At 31.6% G+C, this 26,444-nt stretch overlaps 5 protein-coding genes across 10 annotated transcripts; 3 read left to right on the top strand and 2 right to left on the bottom strand.

Annotated features, from left to right (window-relative positions):
- Nucleotides 1-333: 333 nt before the first annotated feature.
- On the top strand, nt 334-7,982 carry LOC114374676 (gibberellin 2-beta-dioxygenase 8-like). 2 transcript variants are annotated; one of them, XM_028332347.1, is made up of 5 exons: nt 334-518; nt 1,063-1,186; nt 4,742-5,233; nt 6,853-7,174; nt 7,286-7,982. In XM_028332347.1, exons 3-5 carry the CDS (start codon nt 4,773-4,775, stop codon nt 7,520-7,522), a joined length of 1,020 nt encoding a protein of 339 aa, XP_028188148.1. In that variant the 5' UTR covers nt 334-518; nt 1,063-1,186; nt 4,742-4,772; the 3' UTR covers nt 7,523-7,982. The 2 variants fall into 2 exon arrangements, with proteins under 2 accessions (XP_028188148.1, XP_028188147.1); XM_028332346.1 differs by having other exon boundaries at nt 336-518; nt 4,765-5,233.
- A 1,921-nt stretch (nt 7,983-9,903) lies between these two features.
- On the bottom strand, nt 9,904-13,440 carry LOC114375470. Of its 5 annotated transcripts, none has more exons than XM_028333251.1 (6): nt 13,083-13,440; nt 12,842-12,935; nt 12,585-12,767; nt 11,872-11,983; nt 10,780-10,996; nt 9,904-10,691 (listed from the first exon to the last, which is right to left on the bottom strand). In XM_028333251.1, exons 2-6 carry the CDS (start codon nt 12,860-12,862, stop codon nt 10,601-10,603), a joined length of 624 nt encoding a protein of 207 aa, XP_028189052.1. In that variant the 5' UTR covers nt 12,863-12,935; nt 13,083-13,440; the 3' UTR covers nt 9,904-10,600. The 5 variants fall into 5 exon arrangements, with proteins under 5 accessions (XP_028189052.1, XP_028189049.1, XP_028189050.1 ...); XM_028333248.1 differs by having other exon boundaries at nt 13,102-13,440; XM_028333249.1 differs by having other exon boundaries at nt 11,872-11,977; nt 13,102-13,440.
- A 1,968-nt stretch (nt 13,441-15,408) lies between these two features.
- LOC114374365 (probable UDP-3-O-acylglucosamine N-acyltransferase 2, mitochondrial) lies at nt 15,409-18,962 on the bottom strand. Its single transcript, XM_028332003.1, has 9 exons — nt 18,803-18,962; nt 18,631-18,707; nt 18,322-18,371; nt 18,109-18,173; nt 17,935-17,986; nt 17,599-17,665; nt 17,076-17,131; nt 16,931-16,981; nt 15,409-16,485 (listed from the first exon to the last, which is right to left on the bottom strand). Exons 3-9 carry the CDS (start codon nt 18,337-18,339, stop codon nt 16,480-16,482), a joined length of 315 nt encoding a protein of 104 aa, XP_028187804.1. The 5' UTR covers nt 18,340-18,371; nt 18,631-18,707; nt 18,803-18,962; the 3' UTR covers nt 15,409-16,479.
- Nucleotides 15,591-16,746, top strand: LOC114374364 (protein NDR1-like). The gene has a single exon (XM_028332002.1). It carries the CDS (start codon nt 15,692-15,694, stop codon nt 16,376-16,378), a length of 687 nt encoding a protein of 228 aa, XP_028187803.1. The 5' UTR covers nt 15,591-15,691; the 3' UTR covers nt 16,379-16,746.
- A 1,726-nt stretch (nt 18,963-20,688) lies between the features above and the next one.
- LOC114375136 (cysteine-rich receptor-like protein kinase 10) lies at nt 20,689-23,944 on the top strand. The gene is made up of 7 exons (XM_028332888.1): nt 20,689-21,860; nt 21,949-22,059; nt 22,140-22,252; nt 22,351-22,561; nt 22,718-22,955; nt 23,051-23,201; nt 23,289-23,944. The coding sequence occupies exons 1-7, from the start codon at nt 21,074-21,076 to the stop codon at nt 23,583-23,585; spliced, it is 1,908 nt and encodes a 635-aa protein (XP_028188689.1). The 5' UTR covers nt 20,689-21,073; the 3' UTR covers nt 23,586-23,944.
- Nucleotides 23,945-26,444: the final 2,500 nt, after the last annotated feature.

Genomic DNA, 26,444 nt, shown 5'->3' with positions numbered 1-26,444 from the left:
CCTAACATGGTGTATAAGAATAGAAGATCATTAATAGAAGATAACAGATAATTTTATCAATATAATGAATCTAAATAGTTTAAAAATTAGTTTCTAACTTTCAGTCAAAAAATATTGTGGTTAAAAAAAGAAAAACACGAGTTAAAATTTTCCAACCATTTTATCAATATAATCAAGCTATCTGATTCAATTTATAGAGTGTCCATGAGGAAGGGGATTGACAGTTTTCCACCTGTAAAAATAAATTCCTGAATGTTTGCTTTACTTTGGTGTAATCTTCAAATGAAAAAAAGGGAGATACTAGAGATATATTTTCTCTGATACCACCATGCGCCGCGTGGTCTTCTCTTCAGCATAAGCTTTCAATCATCGTCATCGAAGTTTCCTCGACATATGTTGACAATAATTCATCGTCTTGTTGCCTATAAATTATCAGCCACTGCGCCAATTTTGCTATACCACATTCTTTCTTACACTCTCAAGTGGACCTTCATTTTTCATAGTTACGATCTTCTTCTGTAAGTAATTATGTTCTTCTTGCACATGTATAATTAATTTCCTCTTTGGTATGGTATTTTAGAGACACTTGTCACGTTAATTAACTGAAATTACATTTCTACTCTTAAACAATCTAAGGATGCGCTTTCCATAGACGACGTTGTAAGAATTGATCAATTTTTCTAAATTCTAAGTGAGAACCCAAATTGTCAAGACTAGAAGCAGAGCAGGCTTATTTCCTCTGAAATTAGACGTTCTGATCTCCCCAAATTATTGTATTAAATATATAGTTATTTATATAACTTAGTTTCTATGGTTCACGTGTTTAATTTCTCGTCTAACATATTAGTGTGTTATTTAATTCATTATATATATGGCAGCAATTGAAGTTTAATTTTCAGTCACCTTTAACATACATGACATCTGAAACTCCAGACGTCATGCATGTAAAACCTTTTTTTTCTACCATGCACCTTTACATAAACAATTCATCATAAGCTGATGCTTGTTTTATATATATTATCATATCATTTATATACTGCTTAAATCTATCTTCTCCTGCAGAACCCGCAATATAAATATAGCAGTCGGGCACATCTGATGGAACTTGAATGCTGGTGAAAGCACAATACAATATCTAGGAGTTTCTCGGATAACTTCTATCTTAAAGATCCTCAACCTCAACCAGGTATCTAATTTGCCTACTATATAGCACAGATATTTTATTATTTTGGTATTGGTAAAAGATTCAACCTGTCCTTAAAATAAAACTTTTCAATTCAAAAGTCAACAGATCGAGCAACAAGGCTTTGACTACCTGACCAATATTCTATTTAGATGTGACCATGTGAATCTCTCAAATGAGATCTAATTAGTAATTACCTTATATATATATATATATATATATATATATATATATATATATATATATATATTAGGTCAGTCATAGATGTAGGCGTGTAGGATAACCATAACCTCAATTAGTAATGACTCCCGGTATACTAATCATTTCGCAGAATATTGTGTGCCACCACATGATCTTCTTCCCATGTGGAAAAAGAAGAACCAAGTTTTCTTACTTGATCTGCAAAATGTTATATTATTTTGACCAATTAACAATCTGCCACTTTTAACCATGACCATTATTTATATATATACGTACAATAGTTTTGGGCATTGGCGATGGGAATAAAGTAGTGGTCCACTGCTACATGTATGAACAAACCCAAGCGGAGTGAGCGATAATATGTTATGGGTCTAGACAGTTCCAAGTAGCCACAAATTTAACATGTTATGGAAAAATCCGAATCCAGTCTCCATAGATTATAAACACAAAGACGGGTTTGTTGTTACCGTGCCTTGTCGAAGTTCTTTGTAACGTTTCCATAGGTGGAGACGCAAATATTGCTAGCCAGTAGCCAGCACACACATGTTATATATTTGTTTTCTTTGTAGTCGTTTTGTGGAAATTTGGACCGTGCAAATCAGAAAATATGGCTTGGACCACCAACTTGTTAAAGGATTTTTTTTCCTATAATTTCTTAGAAATAAGTTTTTGGGAATATATACTATCTACTTAATTTTACTAAAACTACTAGATATTTTTTTTGTGAGAGTGAGAGCCTCGGATATACCATCAACCCCACGAAATACGGACTTTTCAAAAGTGGGTCTCCATGCCCCTCCAAAGGAGAGTGTGGATTCTAACATGCATGGAATCTTAGTCTTAAAAATAAATTCTATATATATAATAATAATATAAAATATAACTAAAAAAAATAGATCCTTGGATAATGACTACAAAATCTTTGTATTTACATTTTAAATGCAAGGAATCTTGTTCCATCCAAATTAAGGATCCCCACGTTAACTAAGCATATGCTCATGGGAATTGATTCGTCAGTAAATTCCTAATTACCTAATTAAGTTTTTTTTAGGCCAGTTTAAAATATTAGTGATTAATTGTTTTTAAGTGTGGAGACCGGGTATGTACATTGTGTATATAAATGAATGAGATGTAACTTAAGAGAGAGAGAGAGAGAAAGCGACATATGCATGAATGATGTAAATTGTGTATATAAATGATCAGATGAGATGCAGGAAAAAGAGATGTAAAAGTATTAAAATTGATTAAGTATTTAAGATGTATACAAAATTACAAATAAGTGAGAAATACAGTAAAAAGGAGAAAATAAAAAAAAGATGTTAAAATAGTAAAAATTAAAACCTAGGAAAGATACTAAACAAAAGGATATGAAAATATCAATATTGTCGGGATTTTTATTTTTTATTTTTTTTACTTTGAGACAGTCGGAGAGGTGGGGTTTTATGGGAGATCTCGAAGCCAGTAGTGCTACTATGTGAATTGTGAGACTTCTTAGGGATTGAAGATTTGAAGAAACCTTCTGGTGTCTTCTTAGTAGTGGGATTGATCTTGAAGCCAATTAGTATTTGTTTTCTTTTTAGTAAAAAAACAAGATAATATATAATATAAATATTTTTGATATAATAAATATTTTATTTTCAATAAAAAATACTTCTTTTTTTTATCTTTTAATACCTTGAAATTAATATCATTAAAGTAAGTTAATCTTTCCTCCTCCTTTTTAGGGGTGTTGAAAATCGAACTAAATCAAGTGTAAAATAGAAAATTAACAAAAAAAATACTTAAAAGTAGCATAAAAATTGATTGTCATTGGTTTTATTTTTTATTTTTCAAACTGCACCGGTAGTTTAATTTATGGTTTCACATGTGAGAATTGAATCAAACTAAACCACACTGTCAATATTTCTAAAAATTATTGTTGTAATTAGTTTTTTGTTGTTAGATATTTACTTTCTAAGAAGCAAATATTATAAATATTGTTTTACTATTCTTTTTTTAAGTTTGAAAGTTGGAACTTAAGAACAAGTATTATGTGTTATTTTTACTTTTATGTTGAATGATTACTTTTATGTTAACAAGTTGAGAATAGTTATTATTTTACTTTAAATTCAATTTTTAAAATTTTTATTGTTGATTTATCCAGTTGATTATTTAGTTAGTTATTATTCAAGTTTTTTTAAATTAATAACAAATTTTTAAAGCATTTTTTAATATTTATTAACAAAATTTTTCAAACTGCTAAAATTGAACGGAATCAAATAAAAAAATGATTTGATTTGGTTTGGATTTCCTCTTCTTATATATTATTATTATTATTATTATTATTATTATTATTATTATTATTATTATTATTATTAATATTATTATTATTTCAAACAAACACAATCTACAAAACGAGCAGAATCGTCGCATCATTCTGGTGTCTTCTTAGTAGTGGGATTGATCTTGAAGCCAAGTAGTATTTGTTTTCTTTTTAGTAAAAAACAAGATAATATATAATAAAAAAATATTTTTGATATAATAAATATTTTATTTTCAATAAAAAATATTTCTTTTTTTTATCTTTTAATACCTTGAAATTAATATCATTAAAGTAAGTTAATCTTTCCTCCTCCTTTCTAGGGGTGTTGAAAATCGAACTAAATCAAGTCTAAAATAGAAAATTAACAAAAAAATATATTTAAAAACTGCATAAAAATTGATTGTTATTGGTTTTGTTTTTTTATTTTTTAAACTGGGCAGTTCGTTTAATTCATAGTTGGACATGTAAGAATTGAATCAAACTAAACGGCACTGCGAATGTTAAATCTATTATACTTAAATTTTTTTTATTTAGACTAATTTTAAGTCAAAATGGGTGGCATCAAACTGCATTCCAAACACCATCCTCTTCTTATATATTATTATTTCAAACAAACACAATCTACAAAAGGAGCAGAATGGTCGCATCATTGTACTTGGTATGACTTTTAAGAAGTTAGTTAGAAGTAATTTGGATTAGGCTTGAATAGCTCCGTGACGAGACGAGTAGCAGATAGTTGCTTAGAATTGATGTTCGTGGGGGCATGAAATTAAAATGATTAACGGATGTAATTTTAAGTTAGAATTTGGCAGTGTAGGTGGTGTGAAAGAAAAGACAATAATAATAAAGTAAAATGGATCAATCTGTCTGAACAAAAAGACATGTAACGACCTTTGTCTCCAAAGTCTAAAACGTTTTCATCGATCAAATTAAAGGCAAAATAAACAGAAAAAAACAAAGCAACAAAAAAATTAGTTGTCCTTATCTCTTTATAAGTTGTTCCTTCAAAGAAAGCCTCCAGTCGATTAATTTTCTTTTGACATATATCTCCTTAGCTTTTTTCTAATTTCTATCACAGAAGATAGAATGGAGTCGATTTCGGACCCACCCTTTCACGAGGCATACAAGATCCTGTTTGACAAGACCAGAAACGGAAACAATTTTGAAGAGCATAAGGAGCTCATGGCGGTGGCCGAGGAATGCGACCTTCCGGTGATCGATCTGAGCCGTTTAGAAGAGAGCGATGAGGTTGTGAGGGAAGAGTGCAAGTCACAGATAGCTAGGGCTTCGCAGGAGTGGGGTTTCTTCCAGGTTGTAAACCATGGTATTTCCACTGAGATTTTCAGCAGCTTGAGGTGCGAGCAAGAGAAGGTCTTCAAGCAGCCATTTGAAAAGAAGACCAAAGAGGACAAGTTCTTGAACTTCTCCGCCGGTAGCTACCGTTGGGGAACACCCTCTGCCACATGCATTAAACAGTTATCTTGGTCAGAAGCCTTTCATATTCCTTTAACCGATATATTAGGATCCACTGGATCAAACTCTCTTAGGTACGTATGTCCCTACTTAATTACTTTCTCATATGCTTTGTTTTTATTATATATTCGGGCCCCTTAATAACAATCCAAGTTAATATGTATATATTTCACTTTTTCCAGAACCTGTTCTATACAAGCTTCATTTTTTTTCTTCATATGTTTGTCTATATGGTTCTGTACAATATAGTATGTGGTAATTTTTTCACGTGTTATTGCACAACTAATTCGTAGTTCTTTTCTTTTGTAGGAAAAATTTTTGTTCACTTATATTTATTTTAATTCTTGATCACAACTAACTTTTTATTACCTATTACATAAATATTAGTCAAATCATAAACACACCGTCATCTCATTCATATAATAATAGTTTCTCTTAAGATGGTTTGAGGATTTGAATATCATATTTAGATATATGTAATTCTTTTGTTACATGATTATCTAATTCTTTAAGATTAAAAAAATAATTAATTTAGTTAATAATAATATATTTATCTTAAATTTATAAATTTTAAAAAATTATCCTTATCATTAATACTCTTTTATTTATTAATATATTTTTTCTCTTTTTTCAATGAAAACAAAATTTAATTTAAAATAATTAATGTAAAAAATATTATAAATTAAGTCTTATAAAAAAATATAAATATCATTTTAAATTTAGATCTTATTTAAATAAGAATTAAAGGAGTAATATATAGTAATATTTAATTCCAGTGTGGGCAACTTTTATTTGATTTATCCATCTTAAATCGGGAATTGTGGACACATTACGACCTATCTTGCGTGGTCTGTCCTCTTTTTAAATTTTTCATCAACAAACCCGAAATTTTCATTTGACCCCGTTCATACATGAGCTCAAGTAGTGTCATTCTCAAAAGGATCTGTTGGTAAAGTGGAAAAAATTGAAAGAAAATTAAATAAGATAATATATATATATATATATATATATATATATATATATATATATATATATGAACACCACGTTATTTTACTGTTTATTCCTCTATTTTTTACCTTCTTTTTCTAAAGAGAGCGGATTTCTGCACACACACAGAAAGGAAAGCCTACACTTTCCACAGGTCGAATTAATGTTGTCAACTTCTTCTGCCACCGCCATCACATTCGATCACTGGACTCCCATAAATGTTAGCTCCGTCATGTGTTGACTTGACTCACTCTTACACACACATAATTAATTAGTTTCATGCATTTTATTAATTAATTAAAATCTAAAGCCACATGAAGTAGACATTGCTTTCTTCCTTGCCCCGAACTTGTTCACACAATTTTGGTATATAAGCACATGGCTTGCCACCTTTACGGTTCCCCTGACCTACACATTCCGTTGTTTCTCACGTGAATGTTGCAAATCTGCTGGAGCCGAAAATTCTACAGGAATGGCAGACTGACGTATGACACCATTCCATCAATTGATTGATATCAATTCAAAATTCAAACAATACTATATATATCCCACCAGAAAGAAAAAAAAAAAAAAACTATACAGATATTGTTATTTGTTGTGGTCATACTAATTAATTACAATATTCCTTAACCTTCAGCTTTAATTATTACCATATAGTTTGTAGCCAAGTGTAATTATATGATTATGGATGCAAATATGTTTGCAGTTGGACAATTGAACAGTTTGCTACAACAGTTTCGAGTCTTGCACAAACATTAGCCGACATCCTGGCCGAGAAAATGGGTCACAAGTCAACCTTCTTTAAGGAGAATTGTTTGCCTAACACATGCTACCTTCGATTGAACCGATATCCTCCATGCCCTATTGGTTTTGGGATTCACGGTCTCATGCCACATACTGACAGTGACTTTCTCACCATATTATATCAAGATCAGGTCGGAGGTTTGCAATTGGTCAAAGACAGCAAATGGATCGCTGTTAAACCAAACCCTGATGCTCTTATAATCAACATTGGTGACTTATTCCAGGTACTTAAACTTAAATATTATTATTAATTGCTAATTTGGTTAATAATTAACATTTATTAGACCATTGCTATATATACATTTATTAGACCATTGCTATATATACATATGTAGGCATGGAGCAACGGGGTGTACAAGAGTGTTGAACACCGTGTTATGACCAACCCGAAACTAGAAAGGTTCTCTATGGCGTATTTCTTTTGCCCTTCAAATGATACAGTGATAGAGAGTTGCAGAGAACCCTCTTTTTACAGGAAATTTAGCTTTCGGGAGTATAGACAACAAGTTCGGGATGATGTTCAGAAGTTGGGTTCCAAAATAGGCCTACCAAGGTTTCTCACACATGCATGAAGGAAATGGCATATAACATAATTACTAGCTAGCTAGCTAGCTAGCTAGCTATCTATCTAGAGAGCATAATATATAATTATGATCATGATTATATTTATGGGTACAACAGTGTTCAAACATCAACTACATAGCTAGGTTACGTCATATATATGTTTTGTGAAGAAGACAGAAGAGAGAGATCGATCTAGAAGTAGAAGTAGAAAGAAAACAAGTGTGCTTGTCAGTGTACGTTTGGGTTGGTAATAAAATTAATTTGGCAGAGACGGTCGGTATGCATGGCAGCTGGTTTGGGCCTGCATGTTTGATGCTGTCTCATTTTGTCTGCTGTTAAGCTACAACCTGTAATATACGTACCACATTTCTATTCTATTTATTACTACATGTTACTAGAAAGGAAGCCATTCCCATTAATGGAATGGAATCTTAATATTAATTATATATATATTCCAATTCCATACTTGATACTGCTTTATAAACCAAATTACTACTAATAATATTATTTATGACTAGTAATTTATCTTGAATTTAACAATCATAACAATTTTTTTTTGCATATAGGTTTGAAATGCTGGATTACAGTTCAAAACATTTCAAACCTATCCTTGGCGTACAGACATAATGCTGGATTGCTGGGTAGGCACATTGCATTTGAATATGGATAGTTACTGAAATTAGGATTTGAAGTTTTGTTTACTTTATAAACCAATAAGTGATACGGGTACAAGGGTACTCCGATACCTAAGATTAGGATTTAATTAAGTTTCCGGCCGGTGGCACTAAAATCATGTAGGTGAAGAATTGGTATGCCATATGTGTTCTGGTTTCTTTGGTAGCACATATAAATATATACTAACCCCCAGGCGGGCCCCCACCACCACCACAAAAAAAAAAATTCAATAATTCGTTCATGGTTTATATATAACGTATAAGTATCAAACTTCAAACACTAAATTACATATCCCTTTTCAATTTTTAAATTACAGTATTCCATTTTCTTATTTTTAAAATTACATTAAAACCTCCTAATAAATCAATATCTATTATACTTTAATTTATTTCCATGTGAAAAAGTCTATCAGCCGAAGTGAGCAATTATGAATAATTTTTTAAAAGATATTTTTATTTCCTCTTAATTTTTAAGGTCACTTGAACCTAATTTTTTATTATTATATTTTCAGTTTTAAAGCTTTAGTAGATAAAATGATATTCTAAATATTCACATATACTATTGGTTTTAAAAACTTCTTTTAGAGTCTTTACTTTGTCTTCTAAAGCTCAGAAGATTATACTGAAGTTTTAAACCTGATTATTGAAAATATTGAAAGCGGAAAAAGAAATAGCAATAAAAGGTTCGTATTCGTATAATTAAAATGAATAACTAAATCATAACATATGTTAACTAAGGAAGAAAAGGGAAAAATCTTTAAAATAAAAATAACATAATTTAAACTTCTCTAAAAGAGAGTGTAATTTACTTCAAGTTAGCATAGTTGGTTTCCACAACTCATTATTAAATATATTTTATATGACTCCTACTATAAAGAAACTGATATCATATACTTTAATGAGTTTTTTTTTTGTCAACATACTTAATATGTTAAAAAGATATAGTGCATTCAACGAGTGCATCTGCTAAGTAAAACGGCGAGTTAATGGGTGAGCCCAATAACTTGTCCATTGTGCAAGATGACGGGCCCAGTCCAGGCCCGGCTGACTTTGCCCTCGCGGGTCTGTTGAGTACGTATTGTGATGGGTGTCACTTAAACTAAACTATATATCCTAGCTAATGGGCCTTTTAGTGCTTGACGTCTCACGTACTTTCAATTTTAAAATATAAAATATCGTTTGATTCATGGTTGGGTGTTGCTTAAATATCGATTAATGATGTTTGACTTTGACCTCAAGCATAAGTGCAGGCTCCACTATGTTGAACTACAACGTTGAAAGCACCATAGTTCTCTATTTTCTACCACTCCTTGTGGACAGCTATGCCTATTTTAGTTGTCATATATCAATCTACAGCGGACGGTGAAATGTTTATCAGTTTCAAAACATAGATGAACAAGCACTTTGAATCTTTCTTTCGTTCTTTCTTTTTTGTCAAAACTCAGAATCTATCAGAAATCAGAATGTTCATTGTTCTCTGTTGGGAGTGCGCAGAATGGTCGTTATTCTACCACGTCAAAAGGTTCAACAGTTCTATCATGTAATTAAGTCCACATATCACTCAGCCCCCCAACAAACAAATAGGTGTTTTCTGTGGTGATCCTACTTCCAAATTATAATATTTGGCCTTATATTTTGATTCACAAAAAATTATAGGATTTTTTTTAATTATTTTTTTATTTAGTAAAAAAGAAAATGAAAAAGAGACCATAAAAATAAAAAATTCAAAATTATCTCTTCATTTTAACATTGGCTTACATATGTTGCTTGGGAAAACGGATGTAACATCCACAATTGCAGTTATTTCGACCAAAGTGCATTCATACCTAGTCTATTCCGAAATAAATAAACATTCTTTGTCCCTGGAAAAAGCACTATAGGACTCCAACATTTTTCAGAGGGGGAAAAAAAGCCTTTAAGCACGCGTTGGTGACTACTGCCCAGGCAAACACTAATGTAGCTTCTAGCCGCCTCTCGTGGTAATGGCTTTCTTTAATTCCCTCAGCTTTCATGAAAACTCACAACACTAAAAAGGTTGGTCACTTGCTTTTAGATTGCATGCACGAGCAAAGCAGAACAAAAAGAGGGTATTAAGATAAGGATCATGGATCAGAAATAGCAAAATGTGACTTTATGATCCATCCTCCACTAAGCCCTGCGATCACGCAGCATATAAACTGAAGGGCAATGTCCTTACTACATTATATTATGTCTTTGTATTTAATTTATCTCTTGTAGTTGTAGTTGCCAAAGAGACGACGTCGAAAAGCAGATTTTAACCGATTCTGACATCAGGCTGGCCGAAATTTGGCTAGCTTTTGCTTTGCTACACCTGCTGCAGTGTTGCTCCATTTCTGGGATTTTAACGTAACTTTGCTCCAGAATTAATGCATCATAATCCAAAACCTTCAGTCAATGCTTCCAATCACCCCCATATTCATCTGCACTTTGCTTACTGATTGTCAGAGTGAAGTATATCAGCAACATTGTTCCCATGCTTGACCTGCATGTTTCATAACATCCACAAAGCAATTCAGGGAAAATGACAAAGTAATTAACAGAGCTATTAAATGTAGGATTTGAAATCTTACAAGGTGGCAAAGAAAAGGAGAACCCTTTTGGGATCAATGGCCCATGAAGAAGGTCGTCTAAAACTATTTCTCCGAGTTATACTACATTTGCTCTCTGTAGGGATGTTGTTGGCTGTCGTAGTAATCGGATGATGGACGTGTGGGTTCATGGAATGATCCATGGTCCCTACTTCCATCCCTGCTGGCTTTTCGGGCGTGAAAGGCCCAACAAGTGCAACTATGCATACAGATTAATGATTTATATCCACAACCATAATTAGTATAAGGATTTGCTACTAGCTCGCAAGGTTGTTCAAACGTCAGAAAATGCCAATTCTTGTGTGGGGTACCCAAGAACTACAAACATAGCATTGTAATGTACGTGTACCAAACTGATTCCCCCTAACCTATTTCCCTTCTAGTTCTAGCTACTAGGGTTGACCCAGAGCACTATTTTACAGACAGCTAAAATGGTCCCATTACATTCACAGGTTCACGGAGTGGGATAGCTAGCCCCTTCAAATAGGCATTCTGAAAAAAAGATAAAAATAAAATCATCCTAACTAATCCTCAACCCCCAGTGACCACCAGGACAAAAAATTACTTACATCATCCTCATAAATCTTAGTTTACAGTTTTACTCACTCTGACAGTGTGGTCACATTATTTTTTTTTTTTTACTGTGAATCCTAAACCTACTTATAAGAATAACACACCTCATAATCCAGCAAGGTGAGACCTAACAATCAGGGCCAGGGAACATCCATCTTGGCCTGACACAGGTACAGGTTGGTAATGAAATATTTTATGTACATAAACTAAGGATATGGAGGAGGCATTTCAATATGTCACTTGTGTCCTATATATAATAAATTCATATTTTATACTAACGAGCCACGTCCATAAGGGCCAGATAATGGAAACAAACAAACGTGTAGATAATTATATTAAAATTCTTCTCGACCAAAGATATAGTACATTATATAGTAAAAAGAAATAAAATCAAATCCAGAGTAGTGGAATCGTTCGGTCTACGTTTATAAGATTAATAAAAAGGACAAAAAAATAAATTATAAGATGAATGAAATTGTGTTTTTGCTAGGGCAATGGTACCTTTTGGAGAGCATATAGCAGGAGCGATATCCTTATCATAAAGTGTAGCATTGTTATTCACCTTCCTGTCACCCAAACGCTGGGATCCCTTCCTGGAAAGACTCCTCTGCAACTTTTTTTTTTTTGTGGGTTGAAATAATTAATAATATGTTAAAATAAATTAAATTTAAAAGTAAAACAATCATTTAAAGCCAAAAGAATCATCGAAGAAGAAATCTTTGGATGACACCAAAAAAAAAAAAAAAAAGAAGAAGAAGAAGACATCTTTGGGAGATGGTTCGTTCCAAATGCATATTATGCGTGCAAAATTAAAGAAAGTAAGTGGGGGATGTATTTTATGTGGGACTCATATTTTCCACTCCTTTGATATGGGACAGAATGAGAGAAGAAAGTTCTTTTTGTAGTTCTTATTTAATATTTATAAGATTTTTTTCCTTAATACCGGTTTTGTTATAAATGTAATAAAAAGGTAAAGAATTTAGTTAAAAATCAAGTGCTCTGTTAAAAAGTTGTATTTATTACATAAAAATCTATAATATTTTTTTCCTTTTATTAATTAAATATTTTAACTTTTGGATTCTTAGAAATGATCTATCATGTATTAAAAAAAGGTAAATAATATCCTGGGTACTAGTTGAATATTTAAAAATGCACTAGTAATCTTCATGGCTTTAATTTAGAGTATTTTTCAGAAAGGAGTGAGAGAGAGTTACCGTAATTCTGGAATTAGCATTGGTGGCATCTTTGTTGTGGCCGGAAGAGAAGGCATCCATATCGATCACAAAGCTATCGGCTGTGTATTGAAATGCGTTTATGTGATCCGAAACTAAAATTTTCTGGCTCTTCTGTTCCGAATCCAAAGCCTCTCTATGGTCAAAACAAGAAGACGACAAATCCTGAAAAACAACACATCCGTAACCATGACTCAAAAAATGGAACTGTTTACCTAGCTAGGAAAATGAATGCTTACCAACTTCGGGATTTCCGCCATCTTAAAGAGAAGAAGAAAAATGTATATGTTGAGGCTTGCGTACCGAATGGGACACAGCACAGGATATATATACCTGATTAGTCAAAACTATAAATACAATTAGAAGATAGCCCCGTGCACCACAAGCCTGAGTTTTCGTGTTTTCTTCTTAACCTTCCTTTCGATTGGTAAGGAAAACCAAACTCCCAATAAGAAGAAGAAAAAAAGAAAACTCACTTACAGAGTCTGACGTGACTTACGTGGTCTTCTTCTCTCTGGGTCTTGAGTGAAGAATCGATCCTTTTATCTTCCGCAACCTACGTAGGGTCTTGCCGATAGAGAAGATAGATAAAGAGTTGTTGTTTCTTTGTGGAGGAATTGATAATATAAATGGGTAGAGATAACAAAGTGACTTGTTGTAACTGGTCTCTGTTGAATATTTTCTCTTTGTCATACATATTAACTGATTGGAGAAAGAAACAAAGCGACGAAGAAATCGGTGGTAAGAAAGAGTGTAAGAGAGAGGGAGATCGAGAGAGACTAAGAGCTATAGAGAGAGAGAGCGAGAGCCATGATATTGGGTTAGTTTGTTTGAGGCCTTCTATATCTTCTCTATTTTTGGAGTGCCATGTAATGAATTTCGTATTATTAAAGTTTTGTAATTTGTTAGGAATAAATAATATATCCACCTTAGTATAAATGTTTTTTATTCTAATAAATTGTTATGTATCATGAATTTGTGAAATTTTATAAGAATTATTTTAAAAATTAAATTGGTAATATTTTTCTACTAATTGACTATGTATAGATTTTAAATTTGATAGAAATGTATTATTTGTGTAAAGGTTTTTATAATATCAATTAATAAGAAGCCATTTTTAGTATGAATTTTAAAATAATTGTTAAATTAAAAAAAATATTTTGATTAATTTGTGATTAAATTATAATGTAAAAATAGAAAGACCAGGTGAAAATTACATTTTTGTTCAGTGTGTACTACCGTTACTGTTCTTACAAGGTAGAGCTATTCTTTCAAAAAAAAAAACAAGATTAAAATAAACCAGTGACAAAGTATCAATTTATTGTATCAAAAATTAAAATTCAGAGACAAAAAACATATTTTTAAATTTAGACTAAAAAAACACATGTCCCAAATTGACATAATTAAGCCTATATTTTAATTAGCTTATTTTTTAAGATCGCATATAACTCAAACATATGAAAGTTATCAACGTTATATCTTTGGATGAAATAAATTATCTTACGTTTCAGTCAAGAAATAAATGATCTTACGTATGAATTTTATAAAGGATTCCTATAAGTTGGTGATGGAAAATGATTGTAAGTGAAGAAAGAGAAAATATTTCAAAGGAGATAAGAGTACATGACAATATCTACTCAAGTAAATAAATCATTTGCTCAGACTATTTATAGCACATTTAAATTTCAACGAGATTAAAATATCTAAGACAAAGAGTAATGTGTACTTTTTACATGTAAATGATATGATTGATGAAATCAATAATAAAAAAAAAAAACAGTTAACATGATTAAAAGATCAACAAAATTCTGAAGAAGAAAGAAAGATCAACAAAATGGTATAGAAGGTTAAACGAGATTGATAAAACAACTTTCCTAAAAAAAGAGATTAATGAAATAACTGATAGAGTTCCTTATTTTGTCATACATAATTACTAGTATATTACATATATTATAAAGGGTGATATCGCTAAGAGAGTTAGCAAAATTTATTATTAAATAGAGTAAATTACAAATGTCCAATGAGATTTATTCTTATTATACCTAATACTCCTTCACTTTTTTATATTACTTTGAAATTACTTTGAGCTCTTTCAAGAGGGATCAATAACATTTTTTCGGCCTAAGAAAGGAACAATGTAACATTTTATACCTAAAAAGAGGTCATGTAACAAAAACTAAAAGATTAAAGAGTTTTTTACATGGTTAAAAAAAGGAAGAGTGTTCTTTATCAATAAATATTCATTTTTAATGATTAATTTTTTATTAGCGGAAAAATTAAACCCGCAACCTTTTACTTCCTCCCTAAAAAAAGAATAAGTATTGAATGTAATAATGAATAACATTAAGGAGGGAGGGAGTATAATTTACTCAAATACGCGTAGCCTACTTTAACAAATAGTAAAAGTTACAGTGAAGTAATTCCAATTACTTTTAACATTTTATTTATAACCATAATTTTAAGAAAATTGACAATTTACAGTATTATTCTTAATGAAAACTGTACATATTATACTAAAATATTATTTATAATAAATTATAAATTAATAAATCAATATGTTTTAAACATTTTTTTGCATTTTAAATTATATTTTTTTTCCATGTATACAAAGTCGTGTGTACAAGAAAACTTCATTGTCTAATACTTATTACGGAAGGTGACATAAGATACAAATCATTACATTAATGCATTTCCTTTTTACTGCATATTTAATCCGATAATAATACTTCTCCGTGAATATATCCTTTCTGTCGTCTAGACTAATGACTAGTGCGATGTGGTAATTATTCTAATAATCGCAAAAAAGTTATCCAAAAAATAAAAAAAAATAATTGGTATAACTAATATGCATACGAATTAACTAAAACTCCTAACCCAATTAATTTATAACGCATAAAAATGTAAATTAATACGCAGCTGTATGAATGCAAGAATTGGTGCATATTTATTTGACACGAAACAGCATTCAGACCCGACATACATGGGGCCCAAAAGGAAAGTCCAACACCTGCAGGGTTGTATCGAAGAGGGCCTTTGTTTCCTTTATGAAGCTGATCTCTCTTTTTCATAAATTACCAATGCAACGATAAATGAAAGTTGTAAGCATTCCCGCGTGCTTAAGTAATGCATATATTCTTCCCTGGCTCATACTTCATCAACCCTTTCACAACACTTTAATGAAATATCAATCATTTTTGTCAAGGATGTGTGAAGGCAAGAGTCTCTACATATGGCCCCTGAAAGTTATAGGCCTCTTAGGCCTTATTGTTCTGTGCCTGTGGCTGGCCTTACGTCCCAAGAACCCCTCCTACTCCATTATGTTCATCTCCATACAACATCCCTCCAACTCAAGTGAAAACTGCACCATCTTTTACAGCCTTCAAATTGAAAACCCAAACAAGGACTCGAGCATTTACTATGACAAAACGATTTTAAGTTTCTTATATGGGGAGCCTGAGGACGAGGTGGGGGAGACAACTATAGTCCCATTCCATCAAGGAACTGGCAACACCCGGGATGTATCTGATACTGTTAATGCCAAACCTCGACCATTCAAACCTCTCTTCAGTGCCATCTCAAATGCAACCACAGAGTTAAAAGTTGCTTTGATCACAAGATACCGATACAAGACATGGGGAATTAAGAGCAAGTTCCACGGGTTACAACTCAAAGGTATTCTACCAATTGATTCCGATGGGAAGCTCTCACGTAAGAAGAAAAAGTACCCACTTAGCCGTAATTCCAACAAACTAGGAAGGTTCAAAATAAGGCACTGACCTAATCTCCTTCATTGGTTTTTTCCCCTCCCTTCCTTTACTTTCCCTACAGTACCTAGAAAGATTCTTGCTTCCACTGTACATGGGACATATCCTTGCTTCTACCCCTGGTGTAAGCAGAAACAAGAAAAAGTTTAGTATCTGATGGGTCCTATGAACGTGGAACTAAAATATAGGGAGACCATTTGGTTTGAGATTGACGTGGTTTAAGAAAATTTCTTCCATATAGTAGAAGTATTACTCTAGAACGTAGTGTGTAGTATATCAGATAGAAATCAAAGAATTCAGTACTTCTGCATTTTCAAATCTCTTGTAATATGTATTCATTTAATGGTGTGTTTAATGAAACAAAAATTTAGCTCTGAAAACTGTGCTAACTACATATTGATTTCAGCATTTAAGTTTTTGGCATTAATTGCTTACAGTTCTCTACTGAACAATCGATCAGAAATTACTGCACTAAAAGTTCTTCATGAGGCAAGTATTTAGACTCCACTAAGTACTAACTACATATCAAAATATATTTTGCTGACTTTAAGGATTCCTTCATACCAGAGTCTGACATCTACTGGCAACTTGTATCCGCCATTGGTGAATTAAAACCTGCAAAGCAGCAAATGAGGTAATTTATAGATACACCCAACAGGAAATATGCATGCCATATTGTCAACTTAAATAAAGCAAGCTAAATCATTACAGCTGGAAAGCCACCATAGTCCCCAGGCTCTTTGATGTCCTTGGTTACACAACTTGCTGCATCAAGTTGAACCAGCAAAAGCTGTGTAATCAGATATTTTCTCCTAAACCCCAAGTTCCTAATTTTTCAAAAATAAAAACAGTATAGCAGCAACCAAATATATAGTAGTCAAGTAGTGTTGATTGATCAATATTCAGTCCAGAAAGCAAACAATTCCAGGTTGTACTGACAGCACGACATTGCAACTTATGCCCCTTGCAGACTACTCAGATTAGAGAACAGGCATATATGAAGGGATATAAAACATCAGATTAACCAACTTGTATTGTATGTATTCCCATTGTCTTTCAAGACTTTTACTCTACCACTTTCCAAAACCTATCTAGTTGATTGAGAATAGTATTGGTCTCAGAACAACCACTTGAAGACCACTTATTCATTCACTAATTACCGATCACTAGTCATCTTCAATGCACCAAGGCTATGAGAGGTTAACTTGTAAGATCAGGAAACAATTACATACCTTTGATATGATGGATAAATGATCTCGTACTGCTACCCTTCCTTCCGTAGTCACATAATCTCCTATGCTGACCACACCAGAGTACCAAAGTTGTAACTCAGTAGAAATTCAAAAGCCTCATCTAGAAATTTAGTTCGAATTAAACCAGAAATGTCAAAATCAAAATTCACTGTGCAGGACAAAAATGAATGAAGATAACATACATTGCTGAACCTGCAATCCCAACTTGTCCACAAAGCAAACAATTCTTCCCAATTACAACATTATGGCCAATCAGAACAAACGAACAAATCTTTTTTCTTTTAATTAATAATTATGAAAAAGATAAATGTTAACCTGAACTAAATTATCTATTTTTGAATTGTCCCCAATAACTGTATCTCGCCAGCTGCATAAACAAAGAGTGAGTAAATTAGAAATAAAGCAAGTGAAAATCAAAATTAGAACACATTTTAATTTCAAAACAAGATTCAGCGAAAAATAAAATGATAAAACCATTAAACCACTAACCTGCCTCTATCAATGCAGGTATTTGCACCAATTTCCACATTGTTCCCAATTATTACATTCAACATCTGACAGATTTAAGCACGAAAAGCATTTTTATTGTGTCTAGTACAAACTAAGGAAGGTGGGTGCTAAATATGGAAAAATCTAGTTTATGAAAAGCACCTGTCAACATACAGAGTTTTAAATCCATTCACAATAAGACATACAACCAACCTGAGGCTTCTTTATCATATTACCATCACCATCCACGTAAAATCCAAATCCTGCATGTCATATACATCAATATTATTAGACAAAAACTGTTCTTTCAAAAGGTATGTCCAGTGTTAAATTAGGTTATTTAAATATGTGCGTATCAGTTATTCAATAATAAGCATCATCTTGTGTAAAACATTAAACGTCTCTGAACAACAAATATTATAATTGCTCTATAGTGATTAGTAAGGTCCATACTAGGACTCTTACTCTTTCTTAAAGTGTATTGACTATATAAAACAAGGAAGCTTAAAAATCCAACTTTACCATCTTGACCAATGCAGACTCCATTGTGGATTACACATGAATCACCTATACAGAAATTACTAAGTGCGACATTATACCTGGAAAAGTGTAGTAGTATCAAGACCATATCAGTAGTATAATACAAATTATTTTATAAGAAATGTAAGCGAAATGATTTGATTAGATGATTTACCTGAAAATGCGGAGATATGACGAGGAGAAGGGAGAATATGGCGCAAGTTTGCATTTTGATTGAGATTCAGAAAAGGGGTTTTTTTTTAAGCAAAGCCAAGTACCCTCCTTACAGCCATAGTCATCGTCATCGCACTTGGTTGCATAAGACCAAAAGTAGTCACTGCCTAGATCGGGGCTCCGACCAACTTTGGTCCATATATAGGCCTGATCCAATGGGCCACTACCATTGTCATTTTTTTTGGCCCACTTTTTTCGAGACCCTTCTTCATTCACTTAAAAATAGTATAATGGAAGAATTGTTTAATTTTGTTTGGTGAGAAAGTAAGCGGCAGCCACATACTATCAATGGGATTTGTCTTTGATCATGTGGATTGTAGCACCCTCAAGAAAGTAAATTATAAAAAAACACATATCTCTAATTATATTAAACTTATTTGAAAATAATTTTCACTCAATGGAAAATATTTATAAAATAGAAAAATATCTTGTAAAGTAAATTTAATTATCATTAATTTATGGATAAATGATCATTTTAGTATTTGAAGGTGTAAATCTCTAATAATTTAATCTCTTAAAGAACAAAAATTCCAATTTAATTTTTGAATGTGTAAAAAATGTGAAAAAATTATCTTATCATTGTGAGAATATTTTATTATTAAGTTATAACATTTAAGGATCAATTTCACTTTAAGTTATATTATTTGAGAACTAATTTCAGATTAGATTCTAAACTTATTTTAATGATAAGAAAAGTATCTAAAAGTATCTAAATATATACATTTAAAACTTATAATATTAAATGTGTCATAAATTATTTTAATTAATAAAAATTAATTTTGAAGATAGTTTCCAAATAATATATTATATGTAATAACAATAATTAAACAAAATTCAGTATTAATTACAAAATATGAAAAAATTTAAAATTTTAATATTATTGTTGAATAATATTTATAGAAGATAAAAATAATTTATTTAAATATAATTAAATGATATTAAATTATATTTAAATATTTAATAAAAGGTTCAAAAATATTTAATGAATTCATCATTAATTAAGAATTCAAAAACTTAACAAACAAAAAAGTTTTTTTAAAAAAAAGAAATCTAAATTAAATTAAAAGAGTGAAAATTATAAATATTTTAGCATAAAAATAGTTATATTATTTATTTATTTATTTCAGCAACATTTTTTTATTTTAAATAATGAAAATTAAAAAATAATTAATTTTAAGATGAGTTGGGAAGTCAACGATCTAAAGAAAAAGATATTTTGGAATGAGTCGGAATTGGAAGAGAGAGATAACTGAATAAGTTCTCTATAAACTATAATAAAAACTTCCTTTAATAATATTAAAAAAATCAATTTTTATTTTTCAAAAATAAGTTACTTATATTTATAAGAATTTTTTTATGAAAAGTGTGACTGCGCTTAAGGATAAAATAAGCTGAAAAATAGATTGATATAACTTTACAAATTATTAAACTATAATGCAACGTATAAAGGAAGCTACGTAAGGAAATATGGAGTTTTTATGGTGTTTTTAAAAAAAAAATATTTGATAGACATTTAATGTGTTATTTAATGCCCAGAGAGAAGGACTAAAAAAATAGACAAAATTATAGATTTTATAAAGTGATAGAAAAATAAAATAAAAGATACAAATGAAATATTTAGAATAAAAGGTGACTTGTGTATATTTTTTTTTTAATAATATTAAAAGCACGGAAGGAACATATAGGAAATAAAATACAGCATTATAGCATGGCAATGATAGTCTGTGTCCTGGTGAACTATATTTATATGTTCAGACACCGATTGTCATTTTTTTTTCCTCCTCTCATCGTCAGTGACATCTCTTACGTTTCTATTATGCTTGGCATTAAATGTTATTTATTTTGTAAAACCGTCATTATCCGAAAAATTGGTTGAACCTTATTTTTCGGGTCAAGAAAAAAATTCTTCAGTTTTCATTCTGTCAACTCTAAACCCTGGATCCTGTTTACTTAACATTTCAAACCCAGAGTACCTTAATTTCCTTGCTTACGTGGTACAATATTCAAACATAACAATTATACTAGTAGGCACAAGCAGAAGTGTTTTCCTAGATTTGTAAATTATAATCATTGGTTGTGATGTGTTTGAATTAATCAGCATATTAGCAGCTTCTGGGAAATTGTAACCTCCTTTACTGAGCAGGTAATACTGAAAGAAGAAGCATTGAAATAGGGCTTCTGAATTATCATTCAGAATCAGAAAAGGGGGAAAATGATTCATTCTCTAATGGTTTCAAAACCCTTTCAATTGCTCCTTCTTTGCACTTTTGCTTTATTTTCAGGCGTTGTATTTGCCGATCCTCCGTATTATATTTGTTCCACAAGCAGCAGTTTTGCAAAAGGCAGTTCTTTTGAAAACAATCTAACGAACCTCCTTTCCTCTTTATCCTCCATTGCTTCAAACTACAAATTCTATAATACTTCTTCGTATGGGATTGGCCCAGATAGAGTTTATGGCCTCTACATGTGCCTCGACTATATTACAAACGAATCTTGCAAGACATGCATCACTACAGCAACAGAGGACATTGTCAAACTCTGTCCTCGAGCCACAGAAGCAGTTGTTTGGGAGGAGTTGTGTCAATTACGTTATTCCAACAGCAATTTCATGGGTATGTTGAATGTCACAGGGAACATTGGCTTAGATAATAAACAGAATCTTTCAGAGCCAGAGAAATTTGAGTCTGCTGTGAATCAGACAATAAGTAATCTTACTAAGGTGGCATCTTTTGGTGTTTCGGCAAACATGTATGCTACTGGAGAAGTCCCCTTTGAGGATGAAACAATATATGCCTTAGTGCAGTGCACCAGAGATTTAACTGCCAGTGATTGCAGTAGGTGCCTGCAAAGTGCCATTGGAGATATACCAGGTTGCTGCTATGCCTCCATTGGGGGTAGAGTTCTGAGCCGTAGCTGTTATTTGAGGTATGAATTTTACGCCTTTTATCATGGTGCAACAGGACCCACGGATTCTTCAATTGGGAAGAAAGAAGGCGAAAGTAAGCAATTCAAGTCATTCTCTAGTTTTGACAAATGGTCTATAAACCACAACCATTGGATACTGAATAGGATTGATTCTTTATGCAGATAATTCAAGCAAAATATGGGTTATTACAGGAATTATAGTTGTGGTTGGCTTGGTGATAGTATTTTTCATTTTCGGACTGTACCTTGTCAGGAATAAAAGAAAACGGCAGAGTAAGTTATACTAAGAAGGTGTGTTTATTTATGTTTTTAAATTCTTTTCTTCTCCTAACTCATTTGGTTCTTGTCTTTAGGTAAGAATGGAATAGACAATCATCAAATCAATCTTGGATCTCTTCGAGTGGCTACCAATAATTTTTCTGATTTGAATAAGCTTGGACAAGGTGGCTTTGGCCCTGTTTACAAGGTAAATAGAAGTCAAATTTATACAAGGTTCATCCCTTCTTCTGGCCTGAATATTTATCACTGGAAAGTTCAGACAGATTTTTTTAATTTTTTTGTTAGGGGAAACTTAGTGATGGTCAAGAAGTAGCAATCAAGAGGCTCTCAACTTGCTCTGAACAAGGCTCAGAGGAATTCATAAACGAGGTTCTTCTGATAATGCAACTTCAACACAAAAATCTTGTAAAGCTTCTTGGATTTTGTGTAGATGGAGAAGAGAAGCTTCTGGTATATGAATTTTTACCCAATGGCAGTCTTGATGTTGTACTCTTTGGTACGTATATTCTTTCACTCCTTTAAGGATGGAGCAACCAATTACATTTCAACAATGATAAAAATAAAATAGGCTGATTCACTTGATTGTAGCATTCATTTTACCATTTGTGGGGTACTGCATATTTACATTTTTATTGATATGGAAAATGAATAGATCCAAACCAACGTGAACGACTAGATTGGACTAAACGCCTGGATATCATAAATGGAATAGCAAGGGGGATACTATATCTTCATGAGGATTCTCGACTAAAAATAATCCATAGAGACCTAAAAGCAAGTAATATATTGTTGGACTATGACATGAACCCAAAGATCTCAGACTTTGGAATGGCAAGGATATTTGCAGGAAGTGAAGGTGAAGCTAACACTGCTACAATAGTTGGCACATAGTAAGAAGCACTTTGTACCTAGTATTATGCATTAACGTTTCCCCCCTTTACATATATTCACTTACTTAACCATAGTTCTATTTTCCAATTTGCAGTGGGTATATGGCTCCAGAGTATGCAATGGAGGGACTGTATTCCATAAAATCTGATGTTTTTGGGTTTGGTGTACTATTGCTTGAGATCATTGCAGGGAAACGTAACGCGGGTTTCTATCACTCTAAAAACACTCCAAGCCTTCTATCATATGTATGTGACTATGTGTTAGCTTCTGAACATACTAAACGTGTGGTGTGACCATTGATTGATTATTTAACATCGTAAATCACTTTGCAGGCATGGCATCTATGGAATGAGGGAAAGGAGATGGAATTAATTGATCCCTTGTTAGTTGATTCATGCCCCGGAGATGAGTTTTTGAGATACATGCATATTGGACTGCTATGTGTTCAAGAAGATGCATATGATAGGCCAACCATGTCTTCCGTTGTTTTGATGTTGAAGAATGAATCAGCAATGTTAGGCCAACCAGAAAGACCACCTTTCTCTCTTGGGAGATTCAATGCTAATGAGCCAGGTTGCGAAGATTACTCACTCAATTTCTTAACTTTGTCAGATATAGTGCCCCAGTGAATGCAACTAAAACCTCCCTCCTAGTCTTTTTTAGTGTTTACTTTGTGGATTAAGGAGCACCAATTTTATGTTCGTTTTTTTTAGGATTTACATGTAAAATAAGTTTCATATTTTGATATAAATATAGTTAATGTGGACACCTAGTTATGCTTAAGAGGTAAGACTTCTCTACACACATATTTACCTATATTTTTTTTTACCAAAAAAATGGTTGACATCTATGGGATGCGAACGTCTGTAGCAAAGATAACAGGGAATCATTATACTAGTATTATTTTTTTGTTAGGTATTCTCCTTCCAAAGTAGTTATGTCCGATTAAATGTAAATACATTTCTCAACAAAAAGATTTAAATTTTAATTTGTGAGAGACTACTCTCTTTCCCTGAACTCAATCTGATTGGCACTCTATTTTTTTATTTCACGCTTATCACACGGATTTCAAGTTATTACATTCTTTGTAGAGTTACAAAAATAAAATTCCATAAAGATTGATTTTAACTTGTTCTATGCGAGTTTAATTGACAAAGGAAGCACAAGTTGAAAGACGGAGTAAGAAAAAAGACAGGTTGTCATTTTCGAAACTTATGCATATCGTGTTAATTCACAAGAGAATTGGTCAGACTTTAGAGGTTCTCAAACAAAAATTCCATAAGCGGGGCTAAGCAAGAAGTTCTGTAAATTTTTGCATCACTAAAGTATTCAAAAAAATAAAAGGACTTTGTTAACTGCTAAAGATTCAAAGATAAAAAGGTTTCATTAAAAAATACTGCTATAGTATTTGATGTTATTAATATATTTTCATAATAATGTTTAATAAAATATATATTAGTTTTTAATCATTACTTGGAAAAAATTCCAATACGTCATAAACAACCACACGCGGTGAGATCAGATTTTGCACTAGCAGTATTTAAGAAAGATAAACTTGTGATTCTGAACTTCAACTCTAGGATGTTCGCTGCTGGGCAATGCAATATGAATTGCAGTGGGTTGTCATTAAGGTCATCATAGTATTTTTCAAATTGCTAAGAAACTTTGACTGAATGGTTATAAACTTATAATAATCGGCTGGCGTAATCAGCCTAGAGACTTATTTGGGCTAGTTTTTTTAGGGATAAACTTAAGGCTCAACCAAATCTATAGGCCTTTTCAATTGATCATTTTATTTCAGTCAATACTCCATCTTTCCTTTTATTCGTCACTAAATATTATGACATTTTTTTTTGCTGAATCCTAAATATTATGACATAAAGACTAAGAAATAGAAATAATATTTTATTCAGTAAAAAAATATAAATAATATTTTAATTCTATAAAAATTCTTAACTTATTATATCTTACCTCTCATATTAATTATTTTTTGTAATCACACACACTAACTAAGTGTTAAAGATAGAATAAAAAAATATATGCAACTATTTGTTGATATTTTACAATCAAAATGATGGAAAAAAAAATACTAAAACATAAAAAAGTATTGGTGTGTGTGTTCAGCTTGCTTCATAACTTTTACAAATAAATAAATAAAAGTGTACTTCATAATTAGATGGAATGTTAGTACGTTGCATTTGTGTAATTAATCATAAAAAAGTATTATTTGAATATGTAAATAAGTATGTGAAGAAATGAAGTTTTATTAGTTTATAGTGTATTTTAAATGATTCATTACAAATAATATTTTAAGATAATATGTGTAATTAATAAAAAAAAAGGGTTGAAATAAGTGATAATAATTTGTAAGTGTAGTTTTTTTTAAGATTTTTCTATGGGTATAGAATAATTCTGATTTCAATGAAAGAAACTCTTTATCAATACCATGATTTTAAAAAAATAATAAGTGTAGTTTTTTTTAAGATTAATAATATTGATTGACAAAATTTTTAATGAGGTTGTGATTAAAAATATGAAATACAAAAGGATTGAAGTTAATTGATGCAATTTATTAAATATTAAATTGGTGTAATATTTAATATATTACATCAATTTTATTGGTGTGTGGGAGGGCCAAAAGACCCATACTTGTGAATTGTGAAGTTAGATGTTCTGCTTGTAAAGGAAAGTTTGTTCTGAATCTGCTACTTGTTGATCCGTATGAAGTGCCCCTCTCCCATAATTCATCGTTTACATTATAATCAGAATAAATCACATCAAATCAATGGATTGACTTGCGACTTTGCGTCATGTAATATCACAGCCGTACATAGATTGCGTAATACTAGATGAAATATACAGACAATGAAATTCACATTCTGATTGGTGCTGTAATTTCAGGTACGAGCTCTACCGTTTCTGCATTGCCTCCTCCAATCTCCCAAGGCACCATAAGCTGAGTAAAACTTTGTTTTCATGTTTTGGAATGGGATGACCTCAGCTGGAACCATTGTTGCAATTGTGGTTCCAATTACCAAGCTTCAACATAGAAATTTAGTCAGCCTTCTTGGGTTTTGCTTGCAGGGTGAAAAAAAGATACTTGCTTATGAATATGTGCACAACCAAGGTCTCCACTATATTCTCTTTGCTAGGTTCATCTTTCTGAATTATGTCATACTTTGCATGCCTGCTTTGATTTTATTTTAATTTTTTGCTTCCAGTTTTTGCCCTGTTGGCCAGTTCAGTATATACATAATAACCGATCAACGTGTCAATGTTTCTTCTAAATGACTACATTTTTCATATGACTTGAATATTTTGTCCAATTTGTAGATCCTGAAAAGCAAAGGAAGTTGGATTGGGGGACACCTTACAAGACTATTGAAGGGATTATTCTAAACATTCGATATTTTCATAAAGATTTTAGACTTAAAATCATACATCGTGATCTTAAAGTTAATAACTTATTGTTGGATGGAGATATAAAT

Source organism: Glycine soja, chromosome 11 (assembly GCF_004193775.1).
Source record: "Glycine soja cultivar W05 chromosome 11, ASM419377v2, whole genome shotgun sequence".
Lineage (NCBI taxonomy): Eukaryota > Viridiplantae > Streptophyta > Magnoliopsida > Fabales > Fabaceae > Glycine > Glycine soja.
The sequence above is the reverse complement of the archived record's forward strand: the minus strand, read 5'-3'. Positions and strand labels throughout refer to the sequence as shown.

Bases quoted from the DNA above. Each gene is read 5' to 3' on its own strand.
- LOC114374365 (XM_028332003.1), bottom strand. The intron at 17,987-18,108 runs GTTAGTGGTTTA...TTGTTTATGCAG, and splicing joins ACCTGCATTGATAGAGGCAG to CTGGCGAGATACAGTTATTG. The intron at 17,666-17,934 runs GTTAACATTTAT...TGGTGTGGTCAG, and splicing joins AAATAGATAATTTAGTTCAG to CATAGGAGATTATGTGACTA.
- LOC114375136 (XM_028332888.1), top strand. From the start codon at position 21,074: ATGATTCATTCTCTAATGGTTTCAAAACCCTTTCAATTGCTCCTTCTT. The intron at 22,253-22,350 runs GTAAATAGAAGT...TTTTTTTGTTAG, and splicing joins GCTTTGGCCCTGTTTACAAG to GGGAAACTTAGTGATGGTCA. The intron at 22,956-23,050 runs GTAAGAAGCACT...TCCAATTTGCAG, and splicing joins GCTACAATAGTTGGCACATA to TGGGTATATGGCTCCAGAGT.
- LOC114374364 (XM_028332002.1), top strand. From the start codon at position 15,692: ATGAAAGTTGTAAGCATTCCCGCGTGCTTAAGTAATGCATATATTCTT.
- LOC114374676 (XM_028332347.1), top strand. From the start codon at position 4,773: ATGGAGTCGATTTCGGACCCACCCTTTCACGAGGCATACAAGATCCTG. The intron at 5,234-6,852 runs GTACGTATGTCC...ATATGTTTGCAG, and splicing joins ACTGGATCAAACTCTCTTAG to TTGGACAATTGAACAGTTTG. The intron at 7,175-7,285 runs GTACTTAAACTT...ATACATATGTAG, and splicing joins ACATTGGTGACTTATTCCAG to GCATGGAGCAACGGGGTGTA.
- LOC114375470 (XM_028333248.1), bottom strand. From the start codon at position 13,295: ATGACAAAGAGAAAATATTCAACAGAGACCAGTTACAACAAGTCACTT. The intron at 11,984-12,584 runs GTAACTCTCTCT...AAAAAAAAAAAG, and splicing joins ATGCTAATTCCAGAATTACG to TTGCAGAGGAGTCTTTCCAG. The intron at 10,997-11,871 runs GTACCATTGCCC...CTGTATGCATAG, and splicing joins TGCTATATGCTCTCCAAAAG to TTGCACTTGTTGGGCCTTTC.